This window comes from Acomys minous (assembly GCF_964271855.1).
Source record: "Acomys minous genome assembly, chromosome: 6".
Classification (NCBI taxonomy): Eukaryota; Metazoa; Chordata; class Mammalia; order Rodentia; family Muridae; genus Acomys; species Acomys minous.
Genome location: NC_140487.1, coordinates 102,905,593 through 102,923,363, shown reverse-complemented (window position 1 = coordinate 102,923,363; position 17,771 = coordinate 102,905,593). Strand labels below are relative to the sequence as shown.

At 43.2% G+C, this 17,771-nt stretch overlaps 1 protein-coding gene and 1 pseudogene across 7 annotated transcripts in view; one reads left to right on the top strand and one right to left on the bottom strand.

The window, feature by feature from the left end:
- The window catches only part of ZMYM6 (zinc finger MYM-type containing 6), a 50,698-nt gene extending 34,052 nt beyond the window's left edge, over positions 1-16,646 (bottom strand). The window contains exons 1-5 of one of the 6 annotated variants that reach the window (XM_084786239.1): positions 16,528-16,646; positions 15,067-15,225; positions 7,281-7,347; positions 5,878-6,076; positions 53-224 (exon numbers count right to left, since the gene is read on the bottom strand). In XM_084786239.1, coding sequence (XP_084642365.1) covers positions 53-224; positions 5,878-6,076; positions 7,281-7,347; positions 15,067-15,156 — 528 coding nt within the window. In that variant the 5' untranslated portion in view covers positions 15,157-15,225; positions 16,528-16,646. Of the gene's footprint in view, positions 1-52; positions 225-5,877; positions 6,077-7,280; positions 7,348-15,066; positions 15,913-15,938; positions 16,119-16,156; positions 16,371-16,527 lie in introns of those variants that run through there. The other 5 variants (XM_084786244.1, XM_084786242.1, XM_084786241.1 and 2 more) reach the window with 5 other exon arrangements.
- On the top strand, positions 7,591-9,042 carry LOC311599077 (cytochrome c-like; annotated as a pseudogene). The gene is made up of 2 exons: positions 7,591-7,647; positions 8,480-9,042. The product of its transcript is annotated as a cytochrome c-like (transcript).
- Positions 16,647-17,771: the final 1,125 nt, after the last annotated feature.

Here is a 17,771-nt window from a genome sequence, read left to right as displayed (position 1 = left end):
ACATCATCTCTGAGTAGAATTCCAGTGAAAGTGAAGTGTAACTTAGACTTACATCAATGTTCTTCTGACACATAGTGCACTTGACTGAAATGCTGCGAGTATACACGGTAACAACAGGCTTCGTTAGCTCATAAGAAAACAGGCATGACTGGCTGCAGAAATCTTTGCAGAGAGAAGAATTTTCCAATTGGGTTGTGATCCCATTCATTGGATTTAAAATGTCTCTAAAAACAAATAACAAAGACAAATGTGTGATGATTTTTACCTTCTTCCTCTCCAGGAGACAAAATGTATTTTAGCTAGGAGTAACAACTGCATAGTAGAAAAAGACTGCATAAATTATCTGAAACACAGCTTTAAGGATTAGTTCTGTTACTTCTCAGTTAAATGACTGTGAGTGAAGCAATTATTGTCTCTATTACCTTATGTGCAAAGTGTGGGTGATAATATCTAATGTGTGCATCTGTACAAGAATTATATTTAACAAAAATAAGACTTCCGGCTCTCTGCTGGAGTCAGGGAGACTAGATTCTGTACCTATCCCATAACCCGAAACCATGGGACATGTGTCCTCTACTCAACAGCTGTCAATAGAAGAATCATGAGTGAAATCATAAAAGAATTTTTTAAATTAAAATTTCCAAGATGAACTATGAAGACAGTAATATAAATACTAGCATACTATATAAAGCTTAGCTATTGTGGCCCAGTGTGGTGCACACACCTTTAATCCCAGCACTCAGGAGACAGAGGCAGGCGGTTCTCTCTAGGTTCTCTCTAAGTTCTAGGCCAGCCTGGTCTACAAAACGAGTCCAGGACAGCCAAGGCTACACAGAGAAACCCTGTCTCGAAAAACCAAAAAACTAAAAACTAAAAAATAAGAAATAAAGCTTAGCTATGTTAGGAAGAACACAACACAAATAACAGCAGTTCTGGGAGATTTATAGGGCCATTTTATAAGGCAATTATTGCAATAAGCATTGGAAGCAGCTAGGCGAAAGCCAGGCCACGTAGCACACATCTGTAAGGAGGCAGATACAAGCAGATCTCTGTGAGTTCAAGGCTAGACTGGTCTAGAACTCAAGTTCAAGTACAGCCAGGGATACACACAGAGAAACTCTGTCTCAAAAAAAAAGCAAAAAACAAAACCAAAAAAAAAAAACCCCACAAAAAACACCACCAACTAAGGTAGAATGTAAATACTGTTATTTTTTTCAAAAGTATAAAAATTGAAGGAAATATTCAAAATAGAAAACTAGAGGAAGGAAGCCACAAAGTAAATAATGACTATAGTATTACATATGTAAATATATTGAATTATGACTATATGCCGGTCATTAAATATCACAGAAAATACTGAGGAAAGTATTACTGTTACTTCCACCTTCAGACAAAGAGGCTAAATGACAGCTTAACTTGCCACTCACGTCATACTGACACTAGAATTCCAATCTATAGAGTCCAGAGGGTTTTTTGTTTTGTTTTGTTTGTTTGTTTGTTTGTTTGTTTGTTTTGGTTTTTCAAGACAGAGTCTCTCTGTGTAGCCTTGGTTGTCCTGGACTCACTTTGTAGACCAGGCTGGCCTCCACGCCCGGCTTAGAGTCCAGAGTTAATCACTCTACTAGCCTGTACTTTGTACACCTTTGTTTTGGTTTTATGTTGGGCACGTATGTGCACATGTATGCAGAGGCTGGAGTCTTCCCTCCTCAGGCACCATCCACCTTGTTTTTCATGAGTTCTTTCACTGGGACCTGAGACTCTCCAATTACCATATGATGTCTGGTCATCTAGCCCCAGGGATCCTCATGTGTCCACTTCCCCAGTGCTGGGATTGCAAACATTCACCACCATGCCCACAATTTTAAGATCTTTTAAACAGGAACTCACTGTGTAACCTTGGCTGGCCTGGAACACACTATGTGGACTAGGCTAGCCTCAGGTCAGAGAACCAGCACCTCAGCCTCCATCTCCCAAATGCTGGGATTAAAGGCATGAGCAACTATGCCAGGTAGTATGCCCAGCAATTTATGTGGGTGCTAGGGATCAAATTCAGGTCCCCATGCTTGCAGAGCAAGCTCTTTAACAACTAAGCCATCTCCCCACCCACATACATTTACTATTCACAACTACTACATGGTAAGCTATGAAAGAATAATAAAAATTATCTCAATTTCACTTGAGCTTAAAAATATATGTGCTTGGCCGGGCACAGTGGTGCATGCCTGTAATCCCAACACTTGGGAGGCTGAGTCAGGCGGATCTCTGTGAGTTCGGGCCAGTTTGGTTTAACAAAGTAAGTCCAAGACAACCAGGGCTACACAAGGAAACCCATCTCAAAAAGATATATATATATGTATGTAATATATATATATTATATATAATATATATATGTGTGTGTATATATGTGCTTCTACAGGGTGTGGTAGTATATATAACACTTAAGAGAGAAAGACAGGGGCTGGAGAGATGGCTCAGAGGTTGGTTAAGAGCACTGTCTGCTCTTCCAAAGGTCTCGAGTTCTATTCCCAGCAACCACATGGTGGCTCACAATCATCTGTAATGAGATCTGGTGTCTTCCTGTGGCAGGTAGGCACATAGGCAGGCAGAATACTCTATAAATAATAAATAAATCTTTGGAAAACAGAGAGGAGGGGCAAGAAGATTTGGAGTCCAAGGTCAGGGCCTAGAGAGATGGCCCAGAGGTTAAAAGCAATGGCTACTTCTTCCAGAGGTCCTGGGTTTAATTCAACTTATGTGACAACTCACAACTATCTGTAACTCCAGTTTCAGGAGATCTAATAATCTTATACAAACATACATGCAGGCAAAACACCAATGCACATAAAATAAAAAAATTTTAAATCATTTTTTAAAAAATAGTTCAAGCATCCCCAGCTACAGACCAAGCTCAAAGCCAGGCTAAGCTAAGTCAGATCCTGTCTCACAAAATATTCATAAAATGCTAGGGAGATAGCTCAGCTGGCAGAGTCATATGCTGGCAAGCTTGATCACCTGGTTGAATCAACGGGGACCCGATAGAGGAGCCAACTCCCAAGTTGTTTTCTGATCTTGTGTGCATTTGCATGCACACACACATGTACACATACGGGCGGGGTGGAGGGGGAGCATACAAGATAAACATAAATATAAAAACATTTTCCAAACCAGCTAACTGTGAAACCTTGGGAATTAGTGGATATGCTTGCCTACAGATCAAGCAGTGGTTCTGAAGAGGGTCTTTTCACTAAAACAGGGGGAGATTATACTCAGCTAGGTGTGTTGGCACTTGTCTGGAACTCTAGTACTTGAAAGGTAGTGCCAATGAGGGTCAGCCACATAGTCAATTCAAGGACAATCTGGGCTATAGGAGACCTTGTCTCAAAAACAAACAGAAAAACCCTAAAAAGCAAAAAACAAAAAACTGTGGCTGAAGAAATGGCTCCTAAGTTAAAAGCATTGGCTGTTCTTCCAGTGGCCCAGGTTTTATTCCTAGTGCCCATCCGGCAGCTCACAACCATCTCTAACTCCAGCTCCAGGAGATCTGAAGTCCACTTTGGCCTCGCCTGGCACCAGACATGCATTTGGTACACAAGCATACAAGCAAGCAAAACATTCACATACATAAAAATTTAAATGCACTGATTTGCCAAGTTTAAAAAATAAAAAACACCTGCATCCTAGACAGACATGGTAACACACACCTTTAATCCCAGCTCTCTGAGAGGCAAACGCAAGGGGATCTCTATGAGTTTGAGGCCAACCTGGTCTACAAAGTGAGTCTGGGACAACCACAGCTACACATTCTTATAAACAATTATAATTATAATATCATATATAAATATAATTACAAAAATATACAATTACTTAAATTCTTTATTAATAAGATCCCATTTATTAAGCATTTACAATATGCTAAGTTATATGTTAATACTGCCTCATTAAAAATTCTAGGAAGTATATATTACCTAATGAAAAACTCCCGATTATAACAACAAAAAAACAAAATACAGTTAAAATAGCTAGCCAATGTCTGTAAGTGATAGAATCCCTATTTAACCTCCTCCTTCGGCACTGGAAATGGCCCTAGGACCTTATCATGTCAAGCAAGTGCTATTCAGCTGGACCCCAGCCTCAAAAACAAGCTATTCTTTTTTTTTGTTTTTGTTTTCAAGACAGGGTTTCCTCTATGTAGCCCTGGCTATCCGGAAACTCATTCTAAACTGAACTCAAAGATCCACCTGCCTCTGCCTCTCCAGTGCTGGGATTAAACCTTGTCTTAAAAATAAAAATTGAAGCTCATGGAGCCGGGCGTGGTGGCGCACGCCTTTAATCCCAGCACTCGGGAGGCAGAGGCAGGCGGATCGCTGTGAGTTCGAGGCCAGCCTGGTCTACAAAGTGAGTCTGGGGCAGCCAAGGCTACACAGAGAAACCCTGTCTTAAAAAAAAAAAAAAAAAAAAAAAAAAAAATTGAAGCTCATAAATTCCTGTGTTATCTGCTGCTAGCAAGTGGCTACACAACTTTTTTGTTTGTTTTTTTGCTTTTTGTTTTTTGTTCCTCAAGACAGTGTTTCTCGTATAGCCATGGCTGTGCTGGACTCACTTTGTAGACCAGGCTGGCCCCAAACTCAGTGATCCACCTACTGCTGCCTCCTTGAGTGCTGGGATTAAATGCGTGCACCACCACGCTCAGATGACTGCACAAACTTTTGTTTTGTTTTGTTTTTTGAGACAGGGTTTCTCTGTGTAGCCTTGGCTGTCCTGGACTCACTTTGTAGACCAGGCTGGCCTCAAACTCACAGTGATCCGCCTGCCTCTGCCTCCTGCCCCTGGCAGCTGTTGTCTCAAAAAAGGACACAGGTCTCAAGGTCTAGAGCTATGGGATGGCCACTGACTAGGGTCCCATTGATTCCAGAGGATGAAACATGGGTAAAAATTAGAAGCGTCACACTATATTCATAAAAATAAACCACCGAGAAACAGGCAAAAATGTCTATTCACCAAGTGTACTGAAGATGCTTATGTGACTCTGCTATTTCTTCACCTCTGTGCTGCATTACTGAAAAGCAACTAGGATCCCAACAAGCCCATGAGATTTATAAAAACAAAGGCTATTTTTGTCACCACCTGAGTTTTCACTTTTTTGTTTTTGGAAACAGGGTTTCTCTGTGTAGCCTTGGCTGTCCTGGACTCACTTTGTAGACCAGGCTGGACTTGAACTCACAGTGATCCACCTGCCTCTGCCTCCCTGAGTGCTGGGATTAAAGGCGTGTGCCACCACTGTCTGGCTGAGTTTTTGCTTTCTAAAGAGTTAAGTAACGTTTACACCCCATTGAAAGACAGTCCTGCCAGGCAGTGGTGGCGCACGCCTTTAATCCCAGCACTCAGAAGCTAGATAGATCGCTTGGGTTCCAGGCCAGCCTGGCCTACAGAATGAGTCTAGGACAGCCAAAGCTACACAGAAGAACCCTGTCTTGAAAAACCAAAAGAGAGGCTGGAGAGATGGGCCAGAGGTTAAGAGCATTTCTGTTGGCTGCTCTCCAGGTCCTTCCTGAGTTCAATTCCCAGCAAACACATTGTTGCTCACAACCATCTATGATGAGAACTGGCGCCCTCTTCTGACCTGCAGGCAGAATAATGTATACATAATAAATACTTTAGAGAAGGCTACAGAGAGAAACCCTGTTGGGGGGTGGCAAAGACCACCAGGCAGGACAGTGCTCACCTTAAATCCCAGCACTTGAAGCAAAGACAGGTGGATCTCTGTGAGTTCAGGGCCAGTCTGGTCTATATAGAGAGTTCTAGGAGAGCCAGGGCTACATAGAGAGACCTTGTCTCAAAAATCAAAAGAAAAGTGAAGTAAAAACTTAGGGACAGTACCTGGAGCAGTGCTTGCAGGTTCTCTTGGGAAGAGGTGGCACACTGACAGCTGAGGAGTGTCGGCTGATGCATCCTGTGGAGCAGAAAAGCTGAGCAGATCCTGCCTTGTGATATATAGGTTGCCCCTTATGAAGTAGTTTTTTACAACCACAACAAAACAGACAAGCAGCTGGAAGTGAAGGAAATGATGGCTGAAAGCCTAGCAAGACAAGAACAAACAAAATAAAAACAAAAAAGAAAGCAATTTCAGTTTCCCTAATGCACATATTTTCTTTTTAAAGAAAAACCTTGTTAGTTTTGAAGGCCTCTATACAAAGAAAGTAATAGCCACTCTTTTCTTACCACACCCTTAATATGTACTATATATTAGTTAGAAACCAGTTCTCATGTTCACATATGCTAAATAAGATTTTTTTTTCCCCACTGGGCGGTGGTGGTGCACGCCTTTAATCCCAGCACTTGGGAGGCAGAGGCAGGCAGATCGCTGTGAGTTCGAGGCCAGCCTGGTCTACAAAGTGAGTCTAGGACAGCCAAGGCTACACAGAGAAACCCTGTCTCAAAAAAAAAAAAAAAACAAAAAAAAACAAAAAAAAAAACAAAAAAAAAAAAAGTTTTTTTTTCCACCTGCTTCTATATCCCCAAGTGCTGGGATCACAGGCATGTGTCACCAGGCCCAGCTAAGATTCTTTTTTTTTTTTTGACACACAGTCTTACTATATATAGGCCAGGATGACTTCAAACTTATGATTCTCCTGTCTCAGACTCACAAATACTGTGATTACAGGTCTGCACCACTTTCAGCCACCTGTATGCATATGTTTGTGCATGCATAACTTAACAAAAAACAGAAGGGTTTTCGTTTGGGTGGTTTTTGTTTTGTTTTCAAGACAGGGTTTCTCTGTGTACCCTTGGCTATATCAGAACTCACTATGTAGACCAGGCTGGCCTGAACTCAGAGATCCACCTGCCTCTGCCTCCCCAAATGCTGTGATTAAAGACATGTTCTACCATACCCTGCTAGAACCAGAAGTTTTATGAAACATATATTTGCTTAATACATGCATCATTTTCTGGTATAATCTTAATGCCTTTTCGTGTGTGTAGGGGGGGGTCTAGACAGGGTTTCTCTGTGTAGCCTTGGCTGTCCTGGACTCGCTTTGTAGACCAGGCTGACTTCAAACTCACAGAGATCTGCCTGCCTCTGCCTCTGGAGTGCTGGGATTAAAGGCGCGCACCACCACCACCCTGCCCTGTCTTTCATTTTTTAAAAGGTCTGTGCCGATCGGTTCCCATAGTGAAAGACATACTCTAAAGGAGAGAAACTTACCAGAAGAGGTGCTTCCCTCAGATCTACTAAACAATACAGACTGTATGTAACAAACTTAGCTAGTCATATTTCTTACCAAGAGAAGTGTCACTAGCTGAAAATACAGCACTAATTTTTAGTTCACTTTCTTGAGGTCCATATTCCTTAAAAACAAGAGAAGAGAGGAGGAGAGAAATAAATACAGTATGCATGAATAAACTAGAAATTCAATTTAAAAATCTGATTCTGGCACATACAGAATTATACATCTTTGATATATCCTAATTATAGCCCCTTCCCAAATACCTAAAAAATCAGATTAGACCAGATACAATCTTTACAAAGACCATCTTTCAAAATTAAAAAACTGTGCAGTTATACCTATATTCCAAAAGTAATCTTGACAGATGAGAATAATACGCAGCCATTCCAATCTTGATCACTACTTATTTGTGAATGAGCATGTGTGTGGATAAACATGTGCTAGACACCAGCACTCGGTACAGGTGTTTTCCTCAATCACTCTACACTTACCTACACCTCTCTTCAACTTTTTAAATTTGCTACCAAAATTTTTATTGTAGGAAATACAAACAAGCACGGCCTTGGAGGCACACAGAAGAAGGGAAGCAGGCTATGCGGATGACACCTGATAGGCTGAGGTCAAACGGTGGGGAGGAGCGTCCCCATCAGAGGTCTGGGAGAGAGCAACAGGGCAGAAGAGGAAGAGAGGGTGGGAACTGGAAGATGAGAGTGAGAGGATAACAATCTGGACACAATGTGAATAAATTATAATATAAATAAATAAATAAAGAGAAATACAAAGGGAGCCGGGCGGTGGTGCCACACATCTTTAATCCCAGCACTCGGGAGGCAGAAGCAGGCAGATCTCTGTGAGTCTGAGATCAGCCTGGTCTAAAGAGTAAGTCCAGGAAAGCCAGGGCTACCTAGAGAAACCCTGTCTTGAAAAAAAAAAAAAGAAGAAGAAATAAAAGAAAGAAATACAAAAGTTATTATAAATGTACAAACCCATTTTCTAGTTTGCTTCAATCAGTTTAGCTGGGAAACAAGTGAATCCACTGAATAGTTACACTTGAACACTGATTTTGAAAATATCAATGAACTGAAGTCACTCAACAATAAACATCTAAATTTGCATTCTAGCACCCAGTAAGACATCTAGTTCCAAGGTAGAACAAGTGTGGTTGCACTGACACTGACCAGTACATAGGTGCGGGCCAGCAGGTCCTTGGGCTAGAGAGCAGGGCATCTGTCTTTGGGTCGTAACATTTGTAGTGTCTACCAGCCCAGAGTAAATTAAAAAATGGTGATGTTGAGAAAGGCAAGGAGATTTTTGTTCGGAAGTATGCCCACCGCCATGCTGTGGGAAAAGGGGCAAGCTTAAGACCGCACCAAATCTCCATGGTCTTTTTAGGCGGAAGACAGGTCTGGCCACTGGATTCTCCTACACAGATGCCAACAAGAACAAAGGGAGAAGACACCCTGATGAGTATTTGGTGAATCCCAAAAAGTACATCCCTGGAACAAAAATGACCCTCGCTGTAATTAAGAAGGGAGAAAGGGCAGACCTAATAGATTATCTTAAAAAGGCTACCAACAAGTAATTCAACTGCCTTATTTATTATAAAACAATGTCTCATGGCTATTAATGCATACCATAATTTACATCATACCCCCAAATTCAGATCATGAATGGCTAACAATGTTTTTGTTGGACAGTCCTAATTTAAGTAAAACTGACTTGTAGTTTAAAAAAAAACAAAAAACAAAGCCGGGCGTGGTGGCGCACGCCTTTAATCCCAGCACTCGGGAGGCAGAGGCGGGCAGATCACTGTGAGTTCGAGGCCAGCTTGGTCTACAATGTGAGTCCAGGACGGCCAAGGCTAACACAGAGAGACCTTGTCTCAAAAAATAAATAAATAAATAAATAAATAAATAATAAAAATAAAAACACAAAACACATCTAGTTTCCAAAGAACTGCTGATCTGTAACCCTCCCAGTTTCCTGACCAGCTCCCTCTGCAGTGGCAGCAGAATGGCCACTGTAGCTCTTCCTCTCCAAGGGAAGTCTGAGTTAAGATGCCTGTAAGAAGCCCAGCCACCCCTCCCCAAGCTGCTTCTAGCTGACTTCTAGCCATAGGGCATTTCATAGATGATCGTTGGGTATGTTTCAGGCTCTTAGATGGATACTGGCAATCTGATCTCAGATCAACATACTTGCAACTACTTATTTCTCCTGATGTATTCACAAGAGAGTGATAAATGAGATTAATTTTGAGTGCATAAAGAAAATACTGTCTTATCAATGAAAATGTTAATGTAAGCTACTTTCATGCTGAAGTAAATTACCTTATATGTTTTTATTTTTCTTGGCTAAATGACTTGTTATATTTCAAACCAGAAAGGTGGTTTGTTTGGTTTTTTCGGGGGTGGGGGGTGTCAGACATGAGATGAAGTTCAATTGACAGAGTGAGTGCCCTGGGTTCCATGCCTGTTATCACATAATATAGGTATGATCATCATCTCAGCTGTCAAGAAGAGGAGATGGGAAGATGAGGTTATTTTTAGCTATAGAGTGCAGGCTGATGTTTATTTATTTTGGGGTGTTTCTGTTGTTATTTTTTGGTTTTTGAGACAGGATGTCTCTGTGTAGCCTTGAATGTCCTGGACTCACTTTGTAGAGTGAATGCTGGGATTAGAGGCATGTGCCACCATGCCTGGCAGGCTAATTTTTTTTAAAGATTTATTTATTTACATATATAAGCACTCTATTGCATGTATACCTGCATGACAAAAGAGAACAGCAGATAAAAGAGAGCATCAGATTCCATTATAGATGGTTGTAAGCCACAATGTGGTTGCTGGGAACTGAACTCAGGACCAATGCTCTTAACCGCTGAGCCATCTCTCCAGAGCAGACTAATATTTATTAAACTATGGCATGGTGGCCCACACCTTTAATTCCAAAACTCAGAAGGCAGAGGCAGGTGGATCTCTATGAGTTCAAGGCCAGGCTGGCCTACAAAGGAGTCTAGGATATTCTTGGCTACTACACAGAGAAACCCAGTCTCAGAAAACAAAAAAAGATTAAGCCGGGCATGGTGGTACACACCTTTAATGCCAGCACTGGGAGGCAGAAGCAGGCAGATCACTGTGAGTTCGAGGCCAGCCTGGTCTATAGAGTAAGTCCAGGACAGCCAAGACTACACAGAGAAACCCTGTCTCGAAAAAGAAAAAAAAAAGCTGCTGCCCTATTAGCCTGTAATATTATCTAATGGTCCAGATATACCTCCCTGGAGTTTTGTTTTGTTGTTGCTTGGCTGGAGGGTGGGGTAGTGGTGAGGTTCTCTTTAGTTGGTTGGGTTTCTGTTTTGTTGAGACAGGGTCTCACTATTTAGCCTTAGCTTCCTATATAGACCAGACTGGCATCAAGTCCTAGAGATCCACCTGCCTCTGTCTGGGATTAGGATATCTTATTTCCCAAGTGGCAGTGGTGGTGGTTTCTGTTTGTTGGGCTTTTTTAATTTCCTGAGTTTTACACTTTCATGACTCGTAGTGCCTACCATCACACTTCCTATTCACTGGTTTCAGTTTCACGAAGTGAAAACAAGCAACCATCTTTTTTCTCCCTTCCACTCTATCCACAAACCACTCAACAAACTGTCCTCTTAACCTCACAGGAAATAGCACCCCTTTGAGTGCTGGGACTCCTTTCCTTCTTCCTTATCACTCTATTCAGTCCCCGCTTACCTTCCACTTCTCTCCAATCTCCATCTTGGTCTCTTCCTCTCTATTTCTATGTTAATATGTTCCTTTACAAGCTGTTACTATTCTCCTTTTCCCTCTCTACAGTCAAACTTTGAAAGTATTTCATTCTTGGGCCTGTGAAATGGTTCAAAGGATAAAGGCACTTGCTGGGCAAACGTGATAATGTGAGCCATCCCCTGATCCCATAATGGGAAGACTCAACTCAGGAAAGCTGCCATCCGACCTCCTCACAGCTGCGATGGCACACACAAGCCCGCACTCACACATCTCATGCACCCAGTCTCACTTTGATTCCTTGTTGAACTCAAAGGATTCTGGCTAAAACTTTTAAAACAGCAATCATTTCAAAATTGCTAACCTAAGAGAGATGCTGGCTCAGTGGTTAAGAGCACTTGCAAATCTTCCAGAAGACCGAGTTCAACGCCCAGCATCCAGAGGCAGCTCACAACCATTTCTAACCAATTCCATGGGGGCCCTAGGTCCTCTTCTGGCCTCTGTAGGCACCAGGTATGTATGCATGTGGTGCACTTACATACAGGCAAAACACCCATACACCTTTTTTTTTTTAATTTATTGTGATGATTTCATACTCTTCCCACCCTGCCAATTCCCCTTGAACTCAAAGAGATCTGCCTGCCTCTGTCTTGAGTTCTGGGATTAAAAGCATAACCATCACAACAGGCTTGTCCTTTTGTTTACATTTCATGACCCAGTGAATTTCATTAGTGAATATTCATAGACAATGTTTGTATCTTTGTGAGGTCTTCTGCAAAGTTAAGTATGAAAGTGGAGCCCTAATGAATTGTATCAGTATCTACAATAGGTACTTTACTCCTTGTTGTGGCTAAACAGCTGAGAGAGTTAAGAAAAAAGATGCTTATATTGGTTCACAAGGATACAGAGTTCTTCACATGGGTTCTAGGGATAAATTGAGCTTAGAGGCTTGCTCGGCCAGCACCTTTACCCACTGGGCCATCTCACCGGCCTGGTTTATAATAATCCCACGAGTCCATGGTAACTGTGTAACAGCAGGAGGAAATGACTTGGATAGTAGTATGTATGCTCTGTCCCATCTCAAACTCATGCTGAAATCTGATTCCCAATGTTTACATGGAAGGGTGAAAAATTAATGGAATGTCAGCCCAACACAAAAAATTATCTGTAATTAAGGACTGCTATAAGACATAATTATCCTCTCCCAGGAATGAGCCCCTTTATTGGCTGTCCAATGCAGGAGGTTGTATTTCTATATTTCTGTGTATATACACACACACACACACAAAACAATAGTCTATCAGCTTGGAAAGGGACACAGGAGGGGCTGGAGGGAGGGAGTCTGAAGGAGACTGAAAGGAGGAAAAGGAGAGCAGAAAGTGATATAATTCTATTTCAATTAAAAAAATTTTTTTGAGGCCAGGCAGTGATAGGACACGCCTTTAATCCCAGCACTTGGGAGGCAGAGGCAGGAGGATCGCTGTGAGTTTGAGGCCAGCCAGGTCTACAAAAAGCAAGTCCAAGACAGCCAAGGCTACACAGAGAAACCCTGTCTCGAAAAACCAGTGTGTGTGTGTGTGTGTGTGTGTGTGTGTGTGTGTGTGTGTGTGTGTATTTTTTGGTATATATACATATATATTTTTTGAGCCAGGCATGGTGGCACACACCTTTAATTCCAGCACTAGGGAGGCAAAGGTAGGCGAATCTCTCTGAGTTTGAGGCCAGCCAGGTCTACAGCTCTAGGACAGCCTGGTTTGAGGTTCTGAAACCTGAAAGCCCACTTCCCAGTGACACACTTCCTCCAACGAAGCCACATCTCCTAACAGTGCCACTCTCTATGAGGCTATGGAGACCATTTTCATGCAAAGCGCCACAATCACACTGAAATGTTTAGGCTTTCCCACATAGGAGGAAACTGGCCAAGGATGGCAGTTTACCTGCCTAGCATGTGCAAGGCCCTGGGTTCAAGCCCCAGTACTGGGGGAAGGGCCAGAGTAATATTAGATCTGTAAAGAATGCAACGGCACCACTAATCAGTGAGTTTTGTTTATTGGTTTTTTGGGGGAGTTTTTCGTTTGTTTGTTTTGTTTTTTGAAACACCGTCTCTTTGTGTTAGCCTTGGCTGTCCTGAACTCATCAGGCTGTCCTTGAACTCACAGCGATCCACCTGCCTCTGCCTCCACTAATCAGTGTTTTGAATAACTACATGAGTGAAGCTGTAAACAGTTCACATGAGAAATAATGAAATGAGGAAATGGAAGACAGACTCAAAATATATTTAAAAAGCAGAATCCACAGAACTTGGCAAACAAATGGTTATACTGGGCAAGGCAAGAGGAACAATTAACCAGCTAAAGAGAAGGGAAGTATACTGAAAGGAGACGTAGTAAACTGGAGACCTCTCCCACTCGCTCCACATACTGCACCACATACTGCACACGCCATCTTCGAACCTTCTTAGCTCACTCCTAGAGCACAGAAGGCATGGGATTCAAGAGCAGGACAAAAGCTGTCTAGCACTCTTGTCCTAGGATAACACTGCTGTGAGACAGTGGGAGAAGGTAAATCTTACTTTTAATTTATTAATTTTCAGTACATTTAAATACTATTACTTTGTCTCTACAATAAAGTCAGTAACAGAGATCATAAATGAACTGCTAAAGAAAGTTTTAAAAAATTCTTGCCAAAATAACTGACTCTCCACAAATTATTTTTGTTTCTGATCTCTAACTTTAAGGGACAGCCAGAATGATCTTTCCAAACACAAATCTGTTTCATATTACTATCCCTACAATGAAAATCTGGCATGGAGGCACACACCTGTGAGCTCAAAACTTGAGAAACAAAGGCAAGAGGATCAGAAGTTAAAGGTCATCCTCAGCTATATAGTAAATCTAAGGACAGCAGCCTGGGTGACATGAGACTGTCTCAAAAAGAAGAACGGGGGGGGGGGGGGCAGGGGGGGAGAAGAAGAAGGAACAACTAACCCTGTAATGTCTTTCCACTGCTCTTAAAATAAAAATCAAAATTCACAACAAGGTTCTGTTCTGCTTAATCTTCTCAAGCTCTATATGGAGGGGTAGACTGTGAAATCGTGTGATCTGGGTTTGAGTCTTGTCTAGTGTTTACTAACTGATCTATACACGCTGCTTGGCTTTTTTGAGGTCTGATATTCTCATGTATAAAGATTATCATAGAAGTGAGAATGATAATGGGCACAGCCTTAAGTTTGCATTGATATTAGTAATCATATTAATCCACACACTATTATATGTTACATATTACACACTACACCATTAGTGTTGCTAATCATCATCACCATTTATAGTATTTGTTTCAACAAAACAAATATCACACTTACCACGACCTTTTCTCACTAAAAACATTGAAAACCTGATTAACCCCTTGTCTTCAATCTTTTCATAGCGCTTCAAGAGAAAACCATGCAACGGGCCATTTATAAGGAAAAGGATTTTCTCACAGCTCTAGAGGCTGTGAATTTCAAGATACAGAGGCTGCATTTAGTCAAGTCTTCAAGTCACATTACGACGTGGCAAAGGGTGGGAGAGTGCCCAAGAATGAAAAGGACAGGAAGCAAAGAGCTCAGTTGGCTTTTACAACAAACCCTTTCCTGGTAATGACAGAGCCTGCATCTAGGACCATTGCCCCTCAGGGTCAGCAGCACTCCATCAGGTACTAAGCTTCCGATGAACGAAGTCTAGAGGGGACATTCATTGTGGACCAGCACTGAGAAATGAACACAGGCCCTCACCGTGCTGGGAAGGTGCCCTATTACTTAACTGTACATCCCCCAGCCTCACAGCACTCATCTAATGGATGAAGAAAAAAAAATCACTTGGGTTGAACCAACTTATAAACCAGAAACTGTGTTTTGAAAGTCAAAATAAAAGCCGGGTGTGTTGGCGCACGCCTTTAATCCCAGCACTCGGGAGGCAGAGGCAGGCAGATCTCTGTGAGTTCGAGGCCAGCCTGGTCTACAAAGTGAGTCCAGGACAGCCAAGGCTAACATAGAGAGACCCTGTCTCAAAAAACCAAAAAAAAAAAAAAAAAAAAAAAGGAAAGTCAAAATAAAAGCTTACTTGCGCATCATCAGGCTCTTCTTTAATTCTATCCAGAAGCCCTTGCTGTGCCACTGTTTTGTCACATCCATCATCCAAAGGTTCTTTCATGCTAATTGTTTACGCAGAGTTCTCTCGTTTAAAACTATGATTTCTTCTTGCCAATGGACAACTAGACTCCTAAAACATAATATAAAGGATTGGTACTCGGACTTTGTTTTCATTCACACTAGCATATTAACAGCTTCAGAATGGAGCGTTTGAGCAACACCCTTCTGGGACTCCAACTGTTCTTTCTGCTCCTGGATTAGCTACCTTCAATTGAGAAAGGACTTTCTGGCAGAGCTCTCACTTCCCTAGAGTCTTAGACAAGCACTATGGTCTTTGGTATGTTGAAGGTTTTTGAGATGTACACTGGCTGAGCAAGCCACGGAAGGCAGCTACCAAGCTTTCGGAGGCTTGGCCTCAGCACAATTTCTGACAGCCAGGCCAGTGGCTTGAGACCCACATCAGCCTCGACTTCTCCAAGTGAAGCAATTGCCTCACCTTGGCCTCTAACTCGGCTTGTGCTGGAATCAAAAGCTCTTTTCTCAGCCTAAACTCCTTGAGAGCCTCGGTGTGTCATCCCAGGCGGAACACTAGGCTCCAGTGTGCAGGTGGGTCTACTGGACATTCTGGGGCTTCCACGGAGTGCGTGAGAGCCACTTCCTTAAGGTCTTCCTATAAACCAGGGCTCGCACCCTTCCTACACTCACACCCTTGTGTTGTGGTGAGCCCAACCATACATTTTTTTCTTTGCTACTTCGCAACCATAAGTTTGCTACTGTTAAGGAATCATAACGGAAACATCTGATATGCAACGCAAAGTGGGGGGGGGGGGGGTTGCGACCCACAGGTTGAGAACAGCTGCTATAAACAAACGTCTGGACGGTCTTGACATTCCCAAATTGTATTAAATTTGGTAAATAAAAAAAAAAAAAGGAGACCCTCGCTAAGGGTCTCTCATCAATCCAAGCCAGCCATAGAAACAACAGGGTTTTTTTTTTTAAGCCTGCTGAGAAGCGGGTCCGGAACTTTGCCCCACTTGCCACATTTGTAACAATTTACAGACGTTTGTATCCCTCCTCTGAATGTCGCCAGCTCTCCCGACGTTCCGGTTCGTAACCAGAATTCCTCCGCCTGTCCGTCCCCCAAGAGCAAGCGGAGAAACTCGGTCTCCAAAGTGAGCACGCGAGCCACCGACTCCACTCAGCCTCAGGATGCCATGGCACCAACGCCCCTGCAGCCCGCCGAGGGTCACGTGAGGAACTGCCACTCGGCCCGCGCCCGGGGATGCCCGGCCCTGTCACGTGAGGTTTCCCAGCTCTACCTGCGGCGTCTGGTCACGTGGGGGCCACGCCCCCGTCCGAATGAGGGTGCGGGGGGCCCCTCCCACAAGCCCGCGGGCCGACTGGCTTCCAACAGCCCCCGCAGAGCACCTACCTCTCTCCAGTCGCCTAGCTGCCTGCGAAGTGGCTCGATCCGGAGAACGCACAATGGCATTCCAGGTCCCCCGTGACGACAAGTTCCTTGACTTGGAATCGCCTGAGCCAATCGACGCGCCTTACCAGCCGCGCGCGTGCGCACTTCTGCTTATGTCCTAGACCGGAGGTAATTGGACGGTCCCAGCCCAGATTCCCGCCCTCTTTTCCCATCATGCCCTAGACCTGGCCATCCCAGCATTCTCACTTTAGTTATGAGTGGTTTCTTAAAGAGACGGAGATTGGGCTGTGAAAGAGGAGAAAGAGAAATTTGAAAGAGATGGTCGGTTCTATTTTTTAATGAGCATCTCCTTACAAAGGTACTCCTAAACAATTATGTATCATTTCACTTAATAGTGATGGAACCCTTAATATGGCATAAATTTTTTGTCTGGAAAGATTAAAATATGTGACTTTTAATCCAATATTGTTTTTTGAGATACATCCATGATTTGTGAAGCTGCTCCTTATTTTGACTGCTGCATAGAATCCTGTTTTATGAGTGTTGTCCTTCTGCTCTAATGGAAAAGTATCCTAGGACTTAGAAGCCCAGGAATCACACAGCTCTGAGGTGGGACAATGTCCTAATAGAAGGGCATCCCTGAATCGCCGGGCGTGGTGGCGCACGCCTTTAATCGCAGCACTCGGGAGGCAGAGGCAGGTGGATGTCTGTGAGTTTGAGGCCAGCCTGGTCTCCAAAGGGAGTCTACGACAGAGAAACCCTGTCTTGAAAAACAAAACAAAAATTAAAAATTAAAAAGAGAACGGCATCCTGAGCCAGGGGATCCCAGGAACCACACAACTCTGAGAGGAAACCCCCATTGCAGCGCCAGGGTGGGGTATCATCAGCTGGGCTGAGGAGCTCAGGATCCTGGTTGCCTCTGCTCCCAGGAGAAGGAAGCAGGGGACCGGGCAGGACAGCCTTTATATAGGATTTCTTAAGGGCGGAGCTTTCTAGGCAGAGATTTCCAGAGTGAAGGTTGGTGGTATTTCAACTCCTGAGCTTAGGGAGTTCAGGATTGGTGGGCTTTCCTGTAAAGGGATTGGTGTGTTCTCCTGCTCAGTGATTGGTGGAGTTCCCTCCAGACTTCTCACCTCAAATAAGCATATTCTGGGATGAGTCCTATTGAGGAGCTGGAGATGACCTTTGTGACAGTTACAGAGGTCTGGGGGCCAGGGCAGGCTGCTGGAGCTTCCTCAGGCAGG